We start from the raw sequence: 23,728 nt of genomic DNA on the forward strand, positions 1-23,728 counted from the left end.
GACAGAAGCATTCAGTTAATTTATAACTATATTGTATTCGAAGAGGGATTTCAAAAGAAAAAAAATACAAAACTAACATCTGCAAAACATTAGTTTTCAATATATGCTGATGCTGGCATGCTGCCTGTCTAAATTGATAATTGCAATAGAAGAAATAATATGAGAAACAGACATGGTGCTCCATCAGTTACCTGCACAAACCATAGTACTTACAACATATCGTATGTGTATATTAATAAGAGAACAACCAAATGGATAAAAAGTAAAAGAAAAGCTGCAACAGCATTACAAGGCACCCGGAACGAACCCCTAACAACATCGCTAACCATGGTACGCGACAATGGCAGCTGCAACTTCAGTGTGAAGTACCATTATAAATTATACTGAGAAAGGAATCAAACAAGTTCAAAGAATCAAGTGCTAGCCAATTTTCAGGGCATCACTGCTTTTCCCCCTGCTTGTTCTACACCTTGCACAGACAGAAAAGAATTTAATACCATTTATTGACACCTACAATTAATAGATGCAACAAGGAATTTTAAAGCATTTCCAGATCTTTCAGAGCCAATAAAATCTGACCGTCATAATCAATTCCATATTATAATAGTCAGACACTTGACAATATACACATGCAAGGCTCTGAATCTAGTTTATAATTTAAACGCAAGAAAACAAAAATAGGAAAGTACCAAGCACAAAGACTAGATGACCTTTTTAAGATTGTCTTTTCCTCTTTTATTCCTGTTGTGTTTGGCTCAGATAATCACGTTGGAGCAGAAGTAAGTGACATGATTGAAAGGCTCTCAACATAAAATTGTGGTAAATTAACTACCAGATTTTACAAAATATGCATGGTCAGCTTCCGTATCCAGGTTGCTGGTCCGAGACATTTGGATGCAATAACCAACAAGCTTAAAACATGGTTATCTTGTTCTTAATGAGTTGATCTATGCTTCCAATATAATCCAGGGCTTACGATATTCTAATCCATAGAACAGTCATGAATCAAATCCAAGGTGCGAATCTCAAAAGTTACTTTTCCTTCTTTACAATAAATGTTACTTGATAAGCCATTACCACAATGTTGAATATTAATTCAGAATCAGATAAATACAAAATACCCGTGTTCATGAAATCCAAAGTAAATTTCAAACCAAAAAAATGTTATGTAAGTGGAATTGAAATCGCTTCTCACCAGATTAGTTCTTCTTGAGGAAGATTACGACTGTAGAGCGGAAATTCAAAGAGAAAAGTTGTTTTGAACCACGAGGGTAAGATTCCATAGACTGATGGTGGCAAAGGGAACAGAGGGCTGAAACAATGATTTGGCTTAGTTGTTTCTCCTTAATGATACACTGAAAGCAAATAATAACATGGAGGTAAACTAACCTGGTTCTACGTTTGTATATCCTATATCCATCCACATTTCCAAACTTCTTATCTGCTGACTCCTGCGTCCATTATGCAATTCATCATCAGGAAAGCCAAAAAATTGCAGCAAAATTTTGAGCAAATCAGAGGTAAGAAGCAAACCTCAAGCAGTGGAATGCCACTAATGAAAAGAAGCAACAATGTCAGAAAGATTGGACCAATGATTACCAGCCATTCAGCACCCTTCAATACAGGCGTAGATGCCACAAAAATTCCCCACCAAAGCAATATCTGAGTTAAGCATTCATGAAGTTCCATTAATTGTTCATACTAGTTTTCAATAAAAGAAGAAATATTATTAGAACATTGAAACCCCTCTTAGAGGAAAAGAATCACTTTATCCTATAATAGAGGCAGCAATGTAAATAGATAGCTTATTCTGGCATTTCTCTGCAACCATCATATGCATAGTTCGACAGAAATTACTATAAATGTAGCAAGTGATTTTCCAAATAGTTTCTATGTATAACGGGTTTTGAAATACCTCAGAACTGCACAAGGGAATTCATTGAAATTCCCATTTTTATTTTTATTTTTTCGTTTCTGGTTAATTTTTAAAGGATTACTTCCAAGAGTTTTTTTCTCCCGAAAGAAAGGAGATTACTCAACTAGCCCGAGTGTCAACATTTATTCCTCTCACCTCTTATACTAAACAGTAAACCCTATTTATCTCTCTGATATTCCCCCCCCCCCAACATAATGATAGTATTAGCTTAAATGCAATTTTGGGGTAAGATTTTGTAAAGACAACCAAAGCAGCACTTGATCCCAAATCATATAAACCAACAACAACAACAAAAAATTGCAAATTAATATTTAAAATGAATCTTGGTTTAAGCAAGGACAAGAACACAATCAACTACAAAGCAAATTGAATCACAATAAGAACAAAATCAGCTAGAAGGCACAATATTAAACTTTTACATAAACAAAGGATAATCCTGGAATGAAGGATGTTTCGGCTGCTGCTGCACCAACCAAAATATCTTCACTTGAAAGCAATAACAGCACTAACCTCACCAAAATAGTTAGGATGACGAGAATATTTCCAGAGTCCAACATTGCACCACTTCCCTCTATTTTCGGAAGATTGTTTGAAACGTAGCTTTTGTTGATCTGCTGTACCTTCAATTATAAAACCCACAGACCACATAATCCACCCTATTACATCCACAGCCTGCAGAAAAGGATTTCTGTTGCTTGCATTAACGAGTGTAACAGGTAAACTCACGGTCCACACCCAGACAGCCTGCAAAAAAATTAAAGTAACTCTATAAGTCATCAAATGAGAACACTTCCAAAAAAACCAAGACCAGTATGCTAAATCTAAAAGCAAAATGAGAACATTCTAAGAAACCTGAAATATCCAAAATATGGCCAATCTACCCAAATTACTACGCATTTCATCAAAGCGTCGATCCTCTCCCCACTGCAAAATCCTGATGAGGATATTCGGAAATTAGATCAACAAGAAGACATTCACAAAGACAACACTCTGATAATTAGCAGTCTTGACATTAAATTGCATGTTAATGTTGAAGGAAATATATAATGAGCATGAAAAATTGGGAAGAACTGACATGTTCAACAGAAAAAAATTAAATAAATAATTTTCTTAACAGGCTATGGTGCCTTGTTATGATACTCTGATTGAACAAAAATTGGACAGGAAATGCAATATGTTAGAAAATGCTCAATAACAGTATCCAACATAAAAAGCATACTATTGAGAGGCAATATAAAAGAATAAACATCAACAATTCAATATGATAATCCTATTGAACTAGAGAGTGAGTAAGAGGAGAAGCTGTTTCCTTCAAAGGGTGAAATATGACAATATAATAGTGATTGGATGAGGCACTAATATGGCGTACTAGAGCTCGAATTGAAGATCAACTGCTTAAAATCTCAAGCAAGGTTGAGAATCAAGGGGATAGGTGCTAAGGGCACAGTTTGGCTATATCCAGTTGCAAAGTAGAAGAGTGACAGCATAAAAGTGAGTGTGGTTATGAAGATGCCTCTTCGATGGAGGAGTGAGGCATTTATAGTGGGAAGAAGATTCTCCCGGCATGGATAGGGTGTGCCAAAACCATTTTACCCGATGGACCCCGTTGTGATATGCAACAATGTGACCCCTCACGTGAGAAAGGCACGTATGCATGGGAAAATTGAGGGGAAATCAAGTATATAGAGGACATATGTCCTTTAGTAAAGGAGATAAATTGAGCCTTTTGTAAAGAACTTTGGGATACACCACCCCAAAAACTAGCTCAAAAGGTGGGAGTGCTCAAGGCCTTATAAACTCCACATTAGTTGGACATACAACCAATGTGAGACTATATATCTCAACACGCCCCCTTACACGAGAGCCCATTGGACTTGAAGAGTGGACAATGCAACAGGCCCAGCCTACCTGTGCTAAGAAACGCCACAAGAGAAAGTGGGGGGCGGCGAGGATTGAACCCGGTACACCGAGGCTCTGATACCATGTAAAGAACCTTGGGATACACCACCCCAAAAGCTAGCTCAAAGGGTGGGAGTGCCCAAGGCTTATAAACTCCACATTAGTTGGACATACAACCAATGTGAGACTATATATCTCAACACCTTTTGAGTGGCCCAATGTGCTAGACCAGAACACCTATCATGGTCTTTATTCTTTTCTTATTTCCCATAATAAAACTTGTACTACGGAAATATTTTTTGTATAGAATTAGAAATCTGATTAAAAAGAAAGAAGACATAAAGGAAAAGATTGCAAAGATAAACTAATATATTCGATACAAGAGGATGTGCAACTGAGTGTATCGGTGAGAAGCAACTCCACTAAAGTTGAAGACAGAAACATACATACAGGACCTACCGAGGCTTTATGACCTTTATAACCCTTTATTAATAATTAATTACCAAATTGACCTTCATTGTAAACTATTTCAAAAATTTAACCTCTTCAAAAAATATAACACCAATCTGCCCATGTTTGACCGTTGACCACCAAGCCTACCCGGATACACCCCTCCCTACCCTGGTATGTTTTGAAATTTTTTGCCTACCCGGGTAGAGAGGGGTGTACCTGGGTATTGTTCTTGGCACTGAAAAATTGCTTGATTATTTACCCGGGTAGGGAGGAGTGTACCCGGGTAAATCTCCACATCTTCATCTTCATTCTAAGTCATAAGTTTTTGCACACACACATGAAATAAGTTCCATGTCCAGTGATAACTAGGAGGACTACATGCTAAATTAAACGAGAAATCTTATTAATTTGTACATTCATTAATACACTTATTAGTTGTTGTCGTCGCGGTTCTTTGTATGAAGAAGTTGTCCACCTGTTTGACCAGATGAAGTTAGCGGGATTCGCTCCTGACAAGGTTACATATATTGCATTATTGGATGTTTTTGGCAAGTCCAGACGCCCCAAGGAGGCTATGCAGGTTCTTAAAGAGATGGAAAGTAATGGGCTTTACCCTACCAGTGTAACTTACAATTCATTGATATCAGCTTATGCTAGAGGTGGCTTGTTGGGGGAAGCATTGGAGCTTAAAACCCAAATGCTGGAGAAAGGGGTCCAGCCTGATGTTTTTACCTACACTACCCTTTTGTCAGGATTTGAGAAGGCCGGAAAGGATGAGTTTGCCATTAAAATTTCGAAGAAACGAGAGCAGCAGGGTGCAAACCTAATTTACCCAGATGTGCGTGTGCAAAAACTTATGACTTAGAATGAAGATGAAGATTTACCCGGGTACACCACTTCCTACCCGGGTAAATAATTCAAGCAATTTCCCAGTTCCAAGAACAATACCCGGGTACACTCCTCCCTATCCGGGTAGGCAAAAATTTTCAAAAAATACCCGGGTAGGGAGGGGTGTACCCGGGTAGGCTTGGTGGTCAACGGTCAAACAGGGGCAGATTGATGTTATGTTTTTTGAGGGGGTTAAATTTTTGAAATAGTTTATAATGAAGGTCAATTTAATAATTAATTATTAATGAAAGGTTATAAGGGTCAAAAAGTCACCTACCGAAGTAAAGTAAGGGTAATGAATAAAAAGAAAAAGGACTTGGAATGAGATCGGTTCGAATGGTATGTGATACATGGCTGGTACAAGGGGGGTTATCCCTTGGAGTTTGAATGAAATAAATGACATACTTTACAAGAAGTTATAACCTTATAAGCCCTACCGCCGCCACTTTATCAGACTCCAAAGTTTTCAGATTTTAATCATAAGAAAACCAAACAAGACACCATTCAGTTTTATACCGGCAGTGATATATCGATCATGTTCATACCTGAATAAGAGGAAAATCCCCAGGCGAAGACCCCATAATACAACAAAGAAAGTCAGGACTACCTGAAAAGAGTAATTTATCATTGATGAGGATTTTTTTATTTTATTTTTTAAAAAAGTTATATTTTACTCGGTAATGATCCCAAAATGAAAAAAAGACAATGAAAGAAAATGGAAAGTTTTGTTACCTGTCGAAAATGCCAGGCACCTTTGAGCAACAGGGTCAATATAGCAAGTATAACGAAGTTTGTACTTCCTTCAAAGAGGAAGAATTAATTAAATAATAATTTGAATACGCAATTGGTTGTTGCATAGTTATACGAACAAAACACCACATAGTTTGTCAACAGATTACTGCTAATAAAATTTTTCAAGTGAAGGAAAAAAAGGTTAAACTGAAGATACCAGCAAAATCAGTGACTTTGTCGAATTTGAGAAGTGCAGTGACGACGAAAAACAGAAACTGGTAGCCAATCTGCAAAACAAAATTAAATAAATAAGTGTATATATGATTGAGATGAGAAGAACATAATAAATATGTAAATGAGAAAAAGAGAAAGAATAGAAGGGATTACAGTGACAATGGCAGTGAGGGCTAGGAAGTGGGAATCAATGACAGTACCCATATTATATTATGTTGTCTTTGCTTTTCTATTTCATCAAATTGTTTTTGTGAATTATTTAAAGTGAAATTGAAGAGAAACTGAGAGAGAGAGAGAGAGAGAGAGAGAGAGAGAGAGAGGACAAAGATGAAGAAAGAAGATTCGAAGACGATATATATGAATATGACCAATCGTTTTATGGATAAATAAAAGTAAAGAATGGCGGTAATGTAATGTAATGTACGAATTCACTAACCACTTGATCATTGACTGTTCACCATTAGGTGCCAGGACGCCAACGGCTCCGAATAGTCTTACAAACTCCCCTTTCTTTTCTTTTTTTTCTTTTTTCTTCATACTTTAACCTAAATATTGAATCATGATAAATTGTAAAATTAAAATTTTGTTTTCACGTATCTCCTTACCAGCATTAACGAGGTGTAAGCATGTCACAACATTGATTTTTTTTTTATCTAAACGGCTGTAAGATGAGATGTCAAATTTTAAATTTGACACTGATGTCAAAAGATCCTACCTCTTAATTAAATAAGGTGGGTGAATATTGTTGAAAGGAGATAGACGTAAAAGGAAAATTTAATTATGGGGTATGTATTCCTTCATAAATGGTATAACCCTTAAAAATAGGAAAATTTTCATTTTTACCCGTATCATAATTTTAAACTTGTCATTTAGGTTCATTGTGCTTAAATAATTTATCGTTTAACCCAATGTGTTTTCAAATTTTCACTTACGCAAATTATGGTTATAAAAATATATCACTTAAATTCATTGTGGTTGTGTTCTTATATATACATAATTTTTTTATTTTTCTCAACTTTTATCTTATATTATATTATTATCATACTATAAATTAAAATTGTGTACCAAAAAATAAATCAGTTATTTAAATTTAAATTAATTTAAATTAATAATAATATTAATTATATTCTTATAATTATATACATATAAATTTTTTTTCTTTTTTATTTTATATCCTCACATTTAATGCAAATAAATTTTAAAAAATTTAAAATTTATTATTTAATTATTAATTTTATTTTATAATATCATACTTATATAAAATAAATTTTAGAAAAATTAAATATTTGTATACCATAAAAAGTCTAAGCGATATAATTCGGTAAATACAATGAATATAAGTAAAAATTTGAAACCATATGGGATTAAATAATAAATTATTTAAGCACAATAAATCTAAGTAACAAATTTATAATCATAAAAAATCAAGTAATAAATCATAAAATCACACTGGATATGAAAATTAAATTTTCCCTTTAAAATACAACCCTTAAAACGATATAGGTTATATAAATGATGAATGCGACAGAAAATTTGAGTAATTGACAAGTCAAATTTTCTTTTTCTTTTTTTCTTTTTTCTAGAGTATAATTCCTTTCGGAGAATGTATCCTCTCATGTGAAAAAAGTGGTCATGTGATCATGTTATTTGATCACAACCACTTATTTTAAAATTATACACATTTTTCTCTCTTATCTCATCACTAATGAGTGGATGTGATCAAATAATATGACCACTTTTCACATGAGAGAATTCACTCCGAAAATTAGAGAATTCACTCCCGAAACTTTGTAACCCCAACACTTGGCTCGGAGTTCGAAATTTCTTAATTAAAGATGATAGGTGCACAAAATTTTCATCAGCTGTTATGCTTTGGGAGCAGAGGTTAGTTTTTTCTTCTTTCTTTCTTGTTTTTTTTTTAACAAAACTGCCCTTGTTTTTGTCTCTCCCTCTCTTGGCAAAACTACTTTCGGTCTTTCTTTTTTTATTTTTCCACCGGTTCAACCTTGATCAGATTCATGTAAAGGACAACACTACTTGACTCATTTCTCTCTGTTTAAATAAATGTTTCTAAGTTTTCAAAATAAAATAAAATAAAATAAATGTTTCTATGATTTGAATGTAAACTAAAATCTTGCATGCATATGAGTAATTAGAAATTTCTAACCATTCTCGACATAACAAGATTTGATGAATTTGGAGAGTCTCAATCAAGTAACCAGAGAAATGAATGTACAAAGTTGAGGACTGCAAGTATTCTTGTACATACATAATTTGAAAATCATTGTAAAAAATAACCCATCATGGCCTCCAAAATTCAGTTAGGGAAAGCGCTATTTATACTTTAAATGTATATTACTTTTCAATCCCGTCGAAAAAATAGTAAAAGAAATGGATAATTTTATATGGTAAATACAGAGCAGCCTGCAATTTGGACCAAGGAATTATCAACAATGCTTATCACTTGAGGAAAAGTTGATTTGGTCAAATAATTTGTTGCATTTAATCCATCAAGCGGGTGCAATGGAAACTTTTTCAATCTCTACAATGTATTCAAGTGTTGCAAGTGGGGGAATTTCCACACCAGTGCCTAAATCAGCACCATTATCACCAAACCCCAAGTTGGGAGGGACAATTACCTTCCTCTTACCTCCTGCCTTCATAGTTTTAAGAACATATTCTATCCCTTCACACACTCCCTTACTATATGGCCTTGACCCCATTACTAGAGCCAATGGTTTCTTGTCTCCCTCAAATGTGTCCACAAACACTTCTCCACTGCTTTCAACTTTTCCCATAATATCAATCACAACCAAGTCACCTGGCCTTGGCGAAGCCCCACCACCAACTTTCAACTCATAGTACCTGTAATTCAAGGTATTTTGTGTATCACAAAAATGAGGCATATAATTTTCATATAGCTTTCAACAAAGTGTGAAAGATAATGAAGAACCTTATGCCATTAGGGAGCACCACCTCTTCCTTCTTCTCCACGTTCCTATGAAGACAAAAATGTCATCACTAAAAGAACTAACTAATGTATAACCTTTCGTATATAATTTTGATGAATGAAAGAGGGTGTGCCAATGATGGATTTTTGCCATATTTTGTTAGAGAATTTGTAACATTCATAAGTTTTGTACTCAAAGGAAAAAGTTCTTAATATATTTCAATGTCATAAATTTCTATAGGGGTTAATGAAGTTGGAGAAGCTTGCCAAAGCTGAAACAAATAAGAAAAACACATGTTTGTACAGTTACTTGGAAACCAAACCTTGTATTTGCCTCTTGCTGAGAAACCTCAAGGCGAGTCTTAATTTGTTCTGAGATGACACCGAATGCAAGAAAACCAAACCATGCAAGACCAGCTCCTAGCCCAAACCGTCTGGTCAAGGAGGTGGATATCCAATCTGTGGATTCAACCTTAGTTGATGAAGTGACAGGTTTGATGGGCTTCTGTTGCTGTGCTTTAGTAGATGCTTGCACTGACTCTTCATTCAAATTTGTTCTTAACTGTGGAGACGAAGCTGGGGGCTGAGGCTGTGGGGGAGGATTTGATGGAGGTGTTGGTGGCTGTGTTTGTGATAATGAAGAAATGTGATGTGTTTTAGTTAGGGGGAGGGAGAAAAACGGTGGGGAACCAAAGAAAGTAGCCATGTTCAGGATAAAAAAGAAAGTTTGGTTTAGATAAAATGGCGAAAAGAAATATCCCACTAGTTGCATTGCAATTAGGGGCTAGTCCCCACCTTATCCCTAAATGTGAGGGCATCCATGTTTCTGGTGCCATCTTGGCCTTTTGTTGCACCTGTCAATTGATATGACTCAAAAACCTTAGTTGTTTGTTACATATAAATTACTAGAGTTGATTCCTGCTTTTCTAGTAGAAATAGGACACGTTTCTTTCTGATTTTTCTATTTTTCTGTTGGTGCATCATTATTCTAACATTATTTTCTTCATTCCCTTATCTCAAACTTCCTTACAACTTCAATCTATACTTTAATGGTTCTTTTTCTTTCATTCTATTTTAACAGGTAAAAAAATGGAAAAGCTTCTAGCCATTGAGTAATACAAACAAAATATTTAAACCCAGAAAAACTAATTCGTAGCCAGCAGGTTGGAATCCCCCTTGAGCTGGTATATGGAAAGAGGATGGTTGGTAGAATTCTAAAGGATTGCTATGAATCTGAGAGTATTCAATGCAATTACTCAGGGAGAAGAATTCAAGAAACTATCTCCATTGATCAAAAGCAAATGAAATATGCATAAACAGAGAAAAGAAAGGAAAACTTGATATCATTCATGAATGTGTTGCCACCGTTACATTCTCCTGTATATAATGAAAAAAAAAAGGGGCAAATCTTAATTGTACAAAACTCTTCATCCCTACTTTCTAAACTCAAACCCGTAACCTTTCTGTTCTTGTCTCTCCCTTTATATAATAAATATACCATACAAAACAGAAAATACTAAAAATGAAACATTAAGCATAACAGGAATTGCCAACCCAGCAGAAGCTAGAAGGTTCCCCAAACAGCTGAAAATATAATAACATAGTCCCAACGGGAAATGTGTATTATTTTTCCTCTAACAGTGTGCAAATCTAGAGAAAACAAAAGCAACAGGCTCACAGAAAATTTTACACATTTAACCAATTTACATGGTCACTAATTACAGCAGCAATCAATTTTCACTCGTTGTTAATCCTTTCTTCTGTTCAAGTTACAGCGACAATTTTTTCATAACTATTTACGGACATCAAAATTTAGATGCTGATTACAACATTTTTCAATGAATTTTGTACAAACAAATGGTACAACCTGACAATGGCTGCACTGTATATTACAGAAGAGAATAGGAAACAAGCAAAAACAAGAAAAAAAAAAAAAAAAAAAAAAAGGAACAGGAGGAGTGAAAACCTTGACTGGTAAATACCTACAACTTGCCCTCCATTTTAAGCAGTAAAATGAAAAGAAAAAAAAAGAAAAAAAAAGAAAGATTCGTTAGCTGTATAACTGTTTCCTATCCTGCGGGGTCTTCAGCAACTCGTGATGACTGAGCACTTGGTCTATGCACTAGAGAACTAGTAATTGGCTTCTGCAAAGGCTTTAGAGCGGCCATTATTTCAGCAAATGTGGGTCTCAACTTTGGATCTCTATAATACAAAATGTAACATAGTTAGTCATGCATCTTAATGTAGAAAGAAATTGTTTCCAAAGCATATGTTTATTACATGTAATAACTAAACTCATATCCACAACCATAAAAGTATGTCTATGCCCTTTAAAATATCACATTCATAAGCTCTGCATCTATTTGTAACGAAACATTTGAATCATATCATATCATATCTCACTCACGTCTGCCAACATTGTCTGATAATATCTGCAACGGCTGGGTCGATATCATCTGGAATGTCAAGACGGCGATGTTGGAAACCCACAGCACCAACAACTTGCATTGGATTCATTCCTCCCCAGGGTTGCTGTAAAGTAGATAGCTCCCATAATATGACCCCATAGCTATAAACGTCACACCTACAAAGTAAATCACAACTTATTATCATCATAAAAGCATAAAGTGGCAAAGCCAATGAGAAGATAGATTTGAGATAAGGAAGCCACAGAACAATATTACACATGAAAAGAAAAATCCATGTTTTCCCTTAAACTCTAGACTTCAGAGGATTCAGCTAGTGAACAGGTTTTTTTCTTTCTTTCTTTTTTCTGTTTTGGTTGGTAAAAGAAGAAATTTTATTAAATAGAAAAGAAAGGGATTACAAAAATCCTCCTAGGAAAAGTGAGCCTAAGGAGTTTGAAGATTGCAATAAACAGAGCTGCCCAAGTTCTCTGCAATCTGTATATGACATATCAATCAAGAAGACTTCCCTAAAATAATCATGTTCAGAACACCAATGAATGATCATAAAAAAAAGCTCAACTCATAACATATCAAAGGACAAACAAACACGCTTGAAAACCCAAGCATTCTACTTGACCAAATACATGCAGAAAAGCAAAAAACCATGCAATGCCAGAAAATTTTAGGTTCTTTTCTCCTGGGAAGCCTTCTAAGCTGTCATGGGCCAACTACCCCACATAGCCCGTGTGGGCTAGGGTTAAAAAGTCCGCAAGACCAAAAAAACCCACAAAATAATAGCATACATGAGCCAAAAGCCTATGAAGCCCTATGGATTAGGCCCAACCCGTGGGCCTTCCAAAATTTCAATATCTTTTTATTTTTTAAAAAAAGAAAGAAAATAAAAGGAACCAGCCTGATATATAATAATCCTATTTAATATCTGCCAACACACCATTAGAAATTAATCCTATTAAATGCTGCCATCTAAGGAAAGAGACTTAACCTCAGTGGGGTTTTAGACTTCCAAATTGGATTATCAAAAAGTAGGCAAAATATAAATAAAAACCAACTAACTAATCTTGTGAAGCAATGCTAAATCAAATTAAAACTAATATTTATGGTTTGATGTTCAGGTTATTAAAAGAGTAGAATGTACTATAATATGTGCAAATGTATATCTTCCTTTCAGATGAACCCCACAAAGAATTTTATGTCAGATTTCATATGGGAAATTCTATTATCAGGTATTTTCAAGTGTCAAAGGGAACAAGATTTATTGCCAAATAACTTATACATCTTGAGAGTCCTAGTCCTAGTAGCTAAAGTCATAAGCCTTTTTAAAATAAGCATAAGGCTTTGAAAGTATAAAAATATATCTCCCTTGACTAATTCAGATTTAAGTTACTGTCAAGGATCAACTCTCACAAAAATTTTAAGTTGTTTGGTGCGAGGCCATGACTGTTTTTAATAATATAACTAACAGTGAGAGTTGGACTGCATTGGGGATTTGTGACCTACGTTTTCTTCCTTTTCTTTTTCTTAGTGGTTAGCAGTTGGAGGCCTGCTGGATCAACTCACGATTCTCTTTTTCCTCATCATTTCAGTTGTTAACTTAGCCTAATGCTAATAATCTTAGAATCTTTCATGCCTTCAAGACCCCAAACTTAGATTTAGTCTTTATCATTCGAAACTCAAGCCGTTCAATGTGAACAACCAATTTTTTCCCTGGTGTTTCTAGGTCCCACATCAGAGAAGAAATGGGTAAAAGTTGGCCCATTGTCATTGGAGTGTTTCTAAATCCCGCATTAGAGAAGTCATTGCTACTTCCTCCTCATTTCCTCCCATATAAAGAACTAATCCTTACGCGTTAGCGCATGAAAAATACACAAGACACTTGGGACTAAGTATAAAGCCTTTGTTGCTAAAAAAACAAAATAAAAATGCATAAATAAATAAAATTAAAAGAGCAAAAATTGATGGCGACTTCATGTTTTTATTTATTTTTTAAATAAATTTTAATTAGCCCACTGATCCCTCATGCAACATCCAAGACCATACCCTAATTCATTATCTCAACCTCAAATACATTCTTCTTCAATTTAAAGCCCTAAAACCCATAGCTTCTGAACTCTACATTATAGAACCTTCCACATAGCATTTGTAGTTAAATATCCAATTTTGTTGACATAAATTTATTAAATTGTCTATTGATCTTCAGAATATGTTAATTTGAACGAGTTTGTCTTACCTACCTATTATAAAAATGAAATCTACATAAAATATATTTTACCTGCAATTTCTATTTGCAAGCACAGTGTGCTAGTCATACATTCTATGGCAATGTTAAGTAAAGGAAGAGTGGCAAGAAGGGAAGGATCTTCAAAACACCTTCCTTTCCTCTCCCACAGGCAAAATAACAAATACCAAGAATAACAAAGCTTACTTTTCATCTGAAAGTTCATTTCTCAACACTTCTGGAGCCATCCACTCAGCCTGAAACACATTATACATAATTAAGTAACTAATATATCCAAGTTTGAAGCTGTCTTTCGTCAATGCCGACAACAGAATGATAATGCAAGAAAATGGATGTAATAAACAATGCCCACATTAGGAGCTCCAAAACCACAGTACCTAAAGGAACCAGGCAGAGTACTTTTAAAATTTATACGGAAGAAAATTATTGGCCTTCAAAATATAGTTATTTGTTAAAAGATATAGCAAATGTCTGGATTTGGGTGTGTACATATATATAGCATGACTTCATTTAAGATATGTAACAACATGAACAACCAAACAAGAGGATGAAGGAATCAAAAAATCCAAAGGGACAGATTTTACAGCAGCTGTTGGACAAAGGACCAAAAATTTATGATAGCTTACTGTTCCTGCAGTTGATCTGGAAGAAAGGAATGTGCTATGCTTCATGCGTGATAAGCCAAAATCGCATACCTATTCATTCAACATGAAAAAAGTCACACCACATCGACAAATAGCCCTCATCACACCATCAAGGAACATTAATCACAAGATTCAATTACTACCTTTACAACCCAGTTTTTGTCAACAAGAAGATTTGGGGACTTCAAATCACGATGGACTATCACTGGATTGCAGTTGTGCAAATAGTTCATTCCTCGAGCCTGAATAGTCAGAAGAGACAGGTTATATCATGAGATTCACCAGTTATTATAGCAATAATTTGCTGAATGAAGCTGCATTGCTTTTAAAGACAACAAAATCCCTACAGCATCCAAAGCCATCCTCAACCGCCTTCGTTCATCTAATTGACTGTTAGGTCGGTGAATTAACCTATACAAACTCCCTCTGCAAAAGATTATCTACATCTCAGTATTAGAAGAATAAAGAAATATTGTCCTCCACAAAGACATTAATCAAATGAAATAAATACCCTTGGAAATTTTGAGTTTCGAAATCAATTAACTACGGTACACAAAATTCAGTAATCTAACATTTCTGACATTTTTTTTATCAATCTAACGAGCATCAGAAACAGTTCATTCTAAATCTATAACATGTAACATTTGCAAATACATGCCTATAGTTATCTTCAACTTCGTAAGTTCACAGCAAGAAATTTCATATATTACAACATCGAATGGATTGCACACAATAACAAATTTTTTTCTCATAAAAATCATATGCTAGATGCATTTAAGAGAAGTACTATTTTACCAAAATATCTTATTGGATTTATAATTATTCCTGTCCAAGAAGCATTTTCTGCTTTTCACAGCATATGCCACATCGTTAGGCAAACTGATTCAGAAAGCATTTTAGGTAGAAATAGCATTATTCTTTTGCCTCATAGAACATAACAACTATTTGTCTATTTCTTTAATTACACTGGTAATGCTAGCAAATACCAACTTTCAAAAAATTGCAAATCTGCAATACAACAGACTCATATCAAGCTCAGGAAATGAAGAATTTCAAGTTACCTCGGAAGAAATTCGGTAACAATTGAAAGATTTGGAGGTCGCGTTACAGCTCCCATGAAAAGCACAACATTTGGATGCCTCAGTCTTTTCATTATTTGGACCTATTGCAATTTAGATCATAAATTAAATAAGCACTTCAATCATCTAAATATGTCACAGCATGAATTACTACTCAAAATTTTATTAGGGAACCATATAGATATATGTAAATGTAAAGAACCAATTCAACCCAAAAGCTTAAGGTATTGGGTGAGGCTACATTAATGGTTTTATATATCTCAACATTTTTGTGCTTTTTATTTTTTTTTTATTTTTTTTTTGTGATTTACTTATGTGGGTGGTGGTTTTGAACCATGTAAAGAACCTTAGAATACACCACTCCAAAAGCTAGCTCAAAGGGTGGGAGTTCCCAAGGCCTTATAAAGGCCAAATTAGTTGCCCATACAATCAATGTGAGACTATATATCTCAACAGTAAATGAGAAGGTGGGATAACAAAACAACCATATAGCTAGTAGTCATGCAAGCTAGTTTCAATATTTTCCAACTTTTCTTGATCACAAAAGATAATGGAAGATGGTTCAATTTGATAGTTTTTAAATTTAAATCCTGTCATGTTCAGATAAACATGATAATTTGATGAATTGAGGTGAGAGAAATCTCCAAATATTTAATACTTTAGTTTAGTATAGTTTACAAAAGACACTTTGGTAATTATCTGAAATCAACTAACGTTCCGAATATGACATGAGAAATAAAGGAAAAATACTTTAGGATAGCGCCCTAAAGATACTCCAATGGACCAAAACTTCGGAACTGGGATACATCTCTAGAATATCTTCAAGAAGAAAGCCATCTCAAAGTCATTTTGAGTTTATTGTGTCGTAACCAAAGTAGAATCCTTTGTAGGACCAAAACCACCACTCCCCATCAAACCCCGACAAGCGAGGATAGGATGAGGGCAATCCTTATACGCAATCTTACCCTTGCATAATTGCAAAGAAACTGTTTCTCGGATTCGAACCCGTGACCTTTCAGTCACAAAGGAACAGTTTTACCACTGCTCCAGGCTTGTCCCTTTAAACATGGGAAATAAAATTTTATACAACAATAACCATCAAGTCTTATCCTAGTAGGTGGGCTTGACTACATGGATCTATGTAAGCCATTGGGATCTATATAAAAAAAAAAAACAAATTCAATAAAAGTTAAAACCATTCAAAGTAATTTCTTTTTAATGGTTTCTCCTATAGTTTTCTTAGGTCTTCCTATACCCATTTAATTGGACTATCTTCTATTTGACCCACTTTTCTCACTAAAACCTCTATTGATCTTCTTATCCACTGACCAGACCTATCTGTAATCTTTGCTCTCAATGGAATCAATAATCAACTGGAAGCATAAAAGAGTAGAAATTGCAAAAGAAGAAAACTGTGGGGAAGTAGAGCTGACTTATACCTCGCTTTTAAATTCTTCAAGTGATTCACCGGAGATATCTTGATCTAGAAACCTCTTTACAGCAACTTCCTACAAATCAAAGAGCGGAAACATGCTAAAAATATATATAAAAAAATCTAAAACCTACAGCATAATAATAAACTACCCATAAAAATACTGACAACAATAAAGGAGAGGTAGTCAAGGTAACAGTAAACGTGGGTATAAGAATGATGAAAATTTGGTGCAGGCTAAAATGAATCTCAATCCCAAGAATAACTGGAACACATTCAATCAACAAAATTAGATTTTATAATCCGTCGCAGTTGCATATACACAGGTGCAATTGCAGCAGTGAAGCCTTAACAGATCACATTTCATTGTAAACAAAAAATAACATATAAATAAAAGAAAGATGCAAAACATATGCAGAATGATAGATAATACAGTTGATTAGGTTCATGAAGATAAGAAACTCACAGTTCCATGCCAATCACCTCGGTACACTTCCCCATATGATCCTGCAAACATATGCCACACAGTTGCAATTAAGTCTTCAAAACTAACACCAAATATAAAACAAGTACTCCAATACAATAGCACCATTTAACAGAAAATTGTACGAGTCTTGTAGAATAATGTATAGTTAATACCAAGTCCGATACGCTCACCCATCGTGATTTCCTCCCAAGGAATGTCATACTCGGCAACATCATCTAGCGCAGAATCAGACTTTGTGCTATCATTACTCACTGATCTATCAGATTTTCTCTCGCCTTCTGAGTTTGCTCCTAAAGCATTATGCTCTCCATCACCACTACCCTTGGTCTCATTACCAGCACTCTCTGTATCTCCATCACTTCGACTACCCTGCTCATACTGTTTACTGACAGCAGCAGTGGTTGCTACAACAGCTGCAGCAGTAGCAGCTGCTGCTACAGGTATCTCGAGATTCGTGTCGGTGCTTGACTTTGCCACAGCAACTACCATTTTAGATGCAACAACAGCAGCAGCAGCAGCAGCCGCAGCAACCGGGACATTCTTCCCATACTTTACCTGAGTTGTTGCTTCTACCTGAGATGGTATGTGCTGTCCAGCAGCTTCCCTTGAATCAAGAGGAAGGCTGATTCCTAAACCTTCAACAGGCTTAGAATGCTCTAGCTGACTGCTAGGTTTTGCTTTGGGATGAACTCTGTGGTGAGGCAAAGGAGGCAAAAATAGAGCAGGACCTTGATTATCATCAACCTTAGTTTCTAGCTGCACATTTCCCTGTTTAAATTCATCTTTTTCTTCAGTTGGAAAATAGGCCTCAGTTGGGGAACCTAACCGCTCATGATAAATTTCAGAAAATAAGTTTGGAGGAGCAACAACACCACTTTCAAGTAAAACATTGTGAAGTTTTTGAGCCAAGTTAGGGTTCTCCTTTGCAGCATCAATCATATATTGGGAAACATCTTTTACTTTCATTCTACGTACTGCAGGGGAACTGATCCCTTCAGTCCAAGAAGGAAATCTTCCATGTATATATGGATAATTAGGTCTGCTAGGAGATTCCTCCGTTATGATCTCTGCATTGGGGCTATTTTTGAATTCATTTAGTGGTTTCTTTAATTCTTCCTTGCCTGTAGCGGGCCTGCTTGCATCAGATTCTTTCCCTGCATAGGCAAAATGTTTTGATCTATTTCCTTTATCCACAGTCCCAAAGTCTGAAGTTTCTTCAGAACTTCCAACCCCGCTACTGAATGATGCTATATGAGATGAATCAAGATCCCTTGATGAAGGACTGGCTACAAAAGAAGATTCATCGTACTCGATATGTGATCCAGTTGCATCAGATGGAATAAGGATTCCAGGAGCTGCCATTAGGTCAACAATGTACTCCCTGAAATTTATATCAATCACAACTTACAGAAACATAATAACAAGGCTTTGCAACTCCAACTTAAGAAGGTTACAGGAAGAATTATGAGAGAACATTCAGCTACAAGCAATTTTAAACAATTAGTTGAAAAAAGAACAAAATGCTACAACAGGAAAGGCAAACCAAAACAAAAGACACTAGTACTAAAGTACATCTTCGAGTCTGGAACAATACAAGACGAAAGAAGCATTGAGTAACAACATTTCATGTTTATTCTACTCAAACTGAGTATTGATGAAAGAAATCATGTAAAGCTATTGTTATTTGCATAACAATTTTGTTTCAATATACATAAGGAGAGAACTATATATAAACAAAACAATTCTGCTCACTTGCCTATACCACCAACATACAAATTTAACAGTGGTTACCTTCCATCATCAATCTTGACAAAGTTCATTGCCACATCATCGGAACCTGTATATTGTAGTCCTTTAACCAACCGACATGGGATGCCCAAACTATCAGCTAAAACCTACATTTAATGCAGAGCAATATAATTTTGTTCTTACATGAATCATAGAAGTTTTTCAAATGAGTATAAGGAAATCGTATAGCATATAGGGGTCATGATTGCTCATTTTCTATTATTACATAAGAATTTTGTTTGGGTGTAAATATAACCATAATTAATGTTACTAGAGGCTTACATCAACCAATGTATGAGATCATTCTAAATTGAAATGCAAACCAGAAAAAAAAAAAATGTTGGAGCAAGAACCTTAAATAATAATGCACGATGCCGAGCCAATCCAATGGTCAGTGAACCAAGTGGCAAAACCATGCTACCAAGTGTTGCTTTCAGACTATAACTAAGACTCCTCCATGCTCTTAACATGCTTTCAGGATCTTCAACTGATCCACCCATATAGTCAGCCACTTGTATTGCAAGCTTGCGTACCAAATTAATATCTCCGACTACCTCAGAATCTTTTCTTGACTTGACTGCCAGCTCCAGGGCTTTTTGCTCAAGTTTCAACAAATTGGAATCAGCAGCCCTATTGACCAAGACTGCTTCCCATGTGACGCCATCTGACGTTGGTGTTCCTTGCAAATCTACAAGAGAAGGCATTCTTGCCGAGGTTGATTCAGTTAAGATCCCATACAGATCATAAAAACCATCTGAGATCTTGTCATCATAACCAAGAGCATTGTAATTCTGTGAAGCACAGATAAATCTACCATATAAGTTAGAAAGAAAAATAAAATAGGACAAAATAAATTAGTTAAGTAACCAAGTGACATATAGGAATAAGTAATTTAATGTCAGGACGGTTCAATAAATGGATTGTCTGAAACAATCCAAACAATATAGAGCGATGTAAGTGAACCCTAATCCTCCTGATGTGAAGAACCAAAAACTGCATTTGAAGCCAAACAGAGAAAATATCCAGAATTATTTCCATAAAGGGGTAAACCAAGATTACAAGCCTAAAATCTTATAACAAGGTTAAATACCATTTTAAATAATAATCCTAAAACTATAGATTTTGGGGAAACCAGCCCAGCATAGCATACAAGGCTAGACAGATCATAAGGGGGTAAGTATGCCTTCTGAGTTCAGACTAATTCAAATCTAAATAATTAAAATTTGTTTTCTGAAAAATATGATACTCCTTATTTTATCAAAGCAATCACAAAATCTTTAAAGGAAGGAAGGCTGCCCTTGACGTAAAACGACATTTAAGGCAATGCAGAAAGACCTAAAATGCAAGTACACAATGCATCACAGCTGCAAGTAACTTCAGCATCCCTTTTCAATGTATATGACTGAAATCCTAGTCATTATAAAACACCAAACAGTTTTATGAGCAAATGAAGCTGAGTGATATTGGAATTTCCAACCTAAATACATTGTTCAGAATGCTATTGATATATTTAACAATGGTAAAATTATACCAATGATCATGATTTGCTATCCATCCCAGATCATTTCCTCTCCTAATCCACACTTCTCTTGTTTTTTACACTTAATTACAACTCCAAGATTCAGATTATGCAAATGAAGCACCATCTCTGTATCAGAAGTTCCTTTCAAAAATCTGTAAGCCTTGTATATCTCTTTTTTGTAATAGTGACACAATAATTCTTTACCTCTGGCAGCACCATCACAAATAAAACAAGAATGTGACTTCAACCTTAAGTCAATGAACTAATAAAGTGACTTACCCAGTATCGGTAGGCCACAACTTCAGCTGGTGTATTATCAGGGTCACAAGATCCCAAACTGATCTGCTTAACAGCTTCAATCTGCACAGCCTCAGGATCCTCCTTTGCACTCAGCTCTAAAGCCAATTGTATCTGATATTCTTCTTCCACTTCAGGATCCCTCGAAGTGCTAGACCCTGAATCACGCCTCGCTGAATCAGAAACAACATCTAAACCACCACTGCTCGTTGAATCAGATGGCTCCATTCTTTCTCCTGTGGCCAGGTTAGGAGACGGAGGACTTGGACTCTGCCAATTAGAAACTGAATGCAACCAACTCGAAAGCTTCTTATGGGTAGGAGATGAAGAAGAACCATCATTGGACTTGTTGCTCTTTGATGAAGTAGACCCTTGTGCACCTTCTGATTGATTAGACATGATATGAAGCTTCTTAAGAATGTTCTTCATATCTTTTCACTGAGCTAAAATACTGAATGCTAAAGAAGTGGAAACCTCTCCATTGTGTTATTGGGCCAAGCATGAATCTCAGTCTCAGAGAACGGTATCAGTAGCTAGAAAATTAACCAAAGAACACCTTTTTGGCAAACAGCTCCTAAACCCAGAAACCAAAACAATCAAATCCAGAGAACACCATATAAACCGTTTCAAGGAACAACCTTTACGAATTTCCCAATCAAGGGGATCCGGATGCTTGAATTGAAATGGAGCAGTTTCCTATTCACCAGACAACAGTGAAACATCCAATAAAAACACAAACAGAAATCTCATAGCACACATCAACTTTAGGAAGCAGGAAAACCAAAATCACTGAGCAGCCATAAGGAGAAAAAATGGATCTTTCTTTCTATACAAGGAAGGAAGCAGAGCACAAAAATGGAAGAGACAAGAGAGTTTTTCAACAGAACATTAAAGGGCAGCTAAGCAGAGGCTAAGACAACAGAGAGAGACTAGCAGCAAGTGGGAGGGTAGGGTCCACAAAACATGACCCACTTAAGCAGAAGAGAGAGGGTCATAAGGATTTCACAGCCCCAGAAAAAATTAAAAGGAAAAAGGTGAACTTGGTGGTGGGAAAAACAACCAACTTGGGTTTCTCTTTCTTCTTCTTCTTCCTCTTTTCTCTCTTTGTCTCTATGTTTGTGTGTGTATTGAGGAGTCCCAAATTGAAGTGATGGTGGCATGAGTTGTGTGTATGTGGTGAACTGCTCAGAAATGGCATATAGAATGAACAAGTTGGAAAAAAAATAATGGTTCCTTTGAGGTCTCCCTTTTGCTATATGAAGCAAACAAGGTCTCTCTCTTCCTTTGTCCTTTGTGAATTTCAACTAGAAGACAAAGACAAATGGCTTTGAAGTGAAAGTGGCAAAAACTCACTTTCATGTGCAACCACCCTCATCTTGATCTCTCTCTACTTCGCAGTCTGCACCCACCTTTTAATGCTCTCTATTCAGTTCACTTCGATCATATTCGCGGATAACTGTGCCCAATAATACTTTCTTTCTTTTTTTTCTTTTACAAAAGATGTGTGCAAGTAAGTGCTCCACAAAATGATTGGTTAAAAAATTGCAAACAACACATTGTCAATATGGTGGAGATTCGACTAGACTTCGTACTAGTTCAACTTTAGCTATTACGCATTCTTTTCCTTTTATTTAATTAAATGTTTCCTGTTTGTAGTAGAATCATAAGCATGATGACTACACTTTAGGGTTTAGAATTGCATAATAATATTATTATTTTGGAAAAAATATTTTTGCAGATGATACAGAAATTTTTATCTAACACACATAATATACTTCCCAAAGTATATGAAAAGTTATATTTATAAAAAAAATTCGCTAATAACCTCTTACAACTTAATCTTATTTGTTAATTTTTGTCGATTTCATGATTATAATTTATTAGAATTTAATAATTATAACTTAATAAATTATAACGATTAGATTGACGAAAATCAACGGTTAAAATTGAGTTATAAGAGATTGTAAATGAAAAAAATTGTAAATATAATCTCCCTCGAGTATATAAACAAGTTGTTTTAAATGAGCTCTATTACATGGAACTTAACCCTTTTTTTTTGTGAGAGTGAGAGATAAATTTTTCTACAACAACTATAAAAAAATTAAACCCTGTTATTTTTTAGGGCTGTCACCATCTATTTGGGGATGAAACTAATTTATTTTATTTTTTTGGTAATCAAACTAATTTACTCTGCGGTGGAGAGCATGAATGTTTGTTTTAGTTTTTATATGCTTCTTTAATTATAAAAATGTGATTTTTTTTTTTTTGGTATGTAGAATGTGATTATTTTTACATGAATATAGGGTCTGTCTCGATGAGTTTGGGGGGGAAATTATAACAAAATATTTTTCATAATTTACTTTTTTTATTTATAAAAATACTAATTATTTTTCTTTTATTTTAAAATATGTTTAATTATATAATGACTCAAAATTTATTTTAAAAATTAATTAAAAAAGGAAGCTACTGCCTATTTTATTAAAATTAGAAAAAATTAAAAGCTCTTTTATTTTGTAAATTGATTTGAAAAACAATATCAAATTCCCGGAATTTTAATTACGATGAGGGAAGAGTGAAAACTTAATTGCACTTTTTTTTTAGCAAAGTATTGGTAATTTTAAAATAATATTTACTTTATTCCTTAAAAAATAAAAGTAATAATAAAATAAAACTAAAATCATGAGAAATTTACAAATAAATATGAGAATTCAATTATAGCTTG

At 34.9% G+C, this 23,728-nt stretch overlaps 3 protein-coding genes across 6 annotated transcripts; all 3 read right to left on the minus strand.

Annotated features, from left to right (window-relative positions):
• Positions 1–94: 94 nt before the first annotated feature.
• Positions 95–6,453, minus strand: LOC133303608 (uncharacterized protein C594.04c). 3 transcript variants are annotated; one of them, XR_009750495.1, is made up of 11 exons: positions 6,296–6,453; positions 6,126–6,195; positions 5,909–5,976; positions 5,722–5,783; positions 2,789–2,870; positions 2,447–2,680; positions 1,534–1,662; positions 1,390–1,451; positions 1,196–1,312; positions 308–469; positions 95–191 (listed from the first exon to the last, which is right to left on the minus strand). XR_009750495.1 is itself a non-coding variant. In XM_061503535.1 (10 exons), coding segments are annotated over exons 1-10 (876 nt in total). In that variant the 5' UTR covers positions 6,347–6,452; the 3' UTR covers positions 105–462. The 3 variants fall into 3 exon arrangements, 2 of the variants coding, with proteins under 2 accessions (XP_061359519.1, XP_061359518.1); XM_061503535.1 differs by having other exon boundaries at positions 105–463; positions 6,296–6,452; XM_061503534.1 differs by having other exon boundaries at positions 106–469; positions 6,296–6,452.
• A 2,066-nt stretch (positions 6,454–8,519) lies between these two features.
• LOC133303610 (peptidyl-prolyl cis-trans isomerase FKBP17-2, chloroplastic) lies at positions 8,520–9,840 on the minus strand. The gene is made up of 3 exons (XM_061503537.1): positions 9,416–9,840; positions 9,096–9,140; positions 8,520–9,007 (listed from the first exon to the last, which is right to left on the minus strand). The coding sequence occupies exons 1-3, from the start codon at positions 9,796–9,798 to the stop codon at positions 8,653–8,655; spliced, it is 783 nt and encodes a 260-aa protein (XP_061359521.1). The 5' UTR covers positions 9,799–9,840; the 3' UTR covers positions 8,520–8,652.
• A 984-nt stretch (positions 9,841–10,824) lies between these two features.
• LOC133303593 (probable serine/threonine-protein kinase SIS8) lies at positions 10,825–22,377 on the minus strand. Of its 2 annotated transcripts, none has more exons than XM_061503517.1 (13): positions 20,989–22,377; positions 19,541–19,978; positions 19,191–19,294; positions 17,570–18,780; positions 17,379–17,419; positions 16,920–16,988; positions 15,463–15,563; positions 14,749–14,827; positions 14,545–14,643; positions 14,384–14,452; positions 13,944–13,993; positions 11,500–11,676; positions 10,825–11,294 (listed from the first exon to the last, which is right to left on the minus strand). In XM_061503517.1, exons 1-13 carry the CDS (start codon positions 21,433–21,435, stop codon positions 11,162–11,164), a joined length of 3,018 nt encoding a protein of 1,005 aa, XP_061359501.1. In that variant the 5' UTR covers positions 21,436–22,377; the 3' UTR covers positions 10,825–11,161. The 2 variants fall into 2 exon arrangements, with proteins under 2 accessions (XP_061359501.1, XP_061359499.1); XM_061503515.1 differs by having other exon boundaries at positions 17,552–18,780.
• Between the last annotated feature and the right edge of the window lie 1,351 nt (positions 22,378–23,728).

This window comes from Gastrolobium bilobum, unplaced genomic scaffold (assembly GCF_033153095.1).
Source record: "Gastrolobium bilobum isolate Gb01-03AN ecotype WA unplaced genomic scaffold, APGP_CSIRO_Gbil_v1 utg7684, whole genome shotgun sequence".
Classification (NCBI taxonomy): Eukaryota; Viridiplantae; Streptophyta; class Magnoliopsida; order Fabales; family Fabaceae; genus Gastrolobium; species Gastrolobium bilobum.

Coding starts and splice junctions, on each gene's coding strand:
- LOC133303610 (XM_061503537.1), bottom strand. CDS start 9,798: ATGGCTACTTTCTTTGGTTCCCCACCGTTTTTCTCCCTCCCCCTAACT. Junction 9,141..9,415: donor CAGCAAGAGGCAAATACAAG/GTTTGGTTTCCA, acceptor TTGTCTTCATAG/GAACGTGGAGAAGAAGGAAG. Junction 9,008..9,095: donor GTGCTCCCTAATGGCATAAG/GTTCTTCATTAT, acceptor CTTGAATTACAG/GTACTATGAGTTGAAAGTTG.
- LOC133303608 (XM_061503534.1), bottom strand. CDS start 6,346: ATGGGTACTGTCATTGATTCCCACTTCCTAGCCCTCACTGCCATTGTC. Junction 2,871..5,721: donor GGGATTTTCCTCTTATTCAG/GTATGAACATGA, acceptor TATCCTCATCAG/GATTTTGCAGTGGGGAGAGG. Junction 1,452..1,533: donor GTGGCATTCCACTGCTTGAG/GTTTGCTTCTTA, acceptor TAATGGACGCAG/GAGTCAGCAGATAAGAAGTT.
- LOC133303593 (XM_061503515.1), bottom strand. CDS start 21,435: ATGAAGAACATTCTTAAGAAGCTTCATATCATGTCTAATCAATCAGAA. Junction 19,979..20,988: donor TTGTGGCCTACCGATACTGG/GTAAGTCACTTT, acceptor TGTGCTTCACAG/AATTACAATGCTCTTGGTTA. Junction 18,781..19,190: donor GTCAAGATTGATGATGGAAG/GTAACCACTGTT, acceptor TATAAATTTCAG/GGAGTACATTGTTGACCTAA.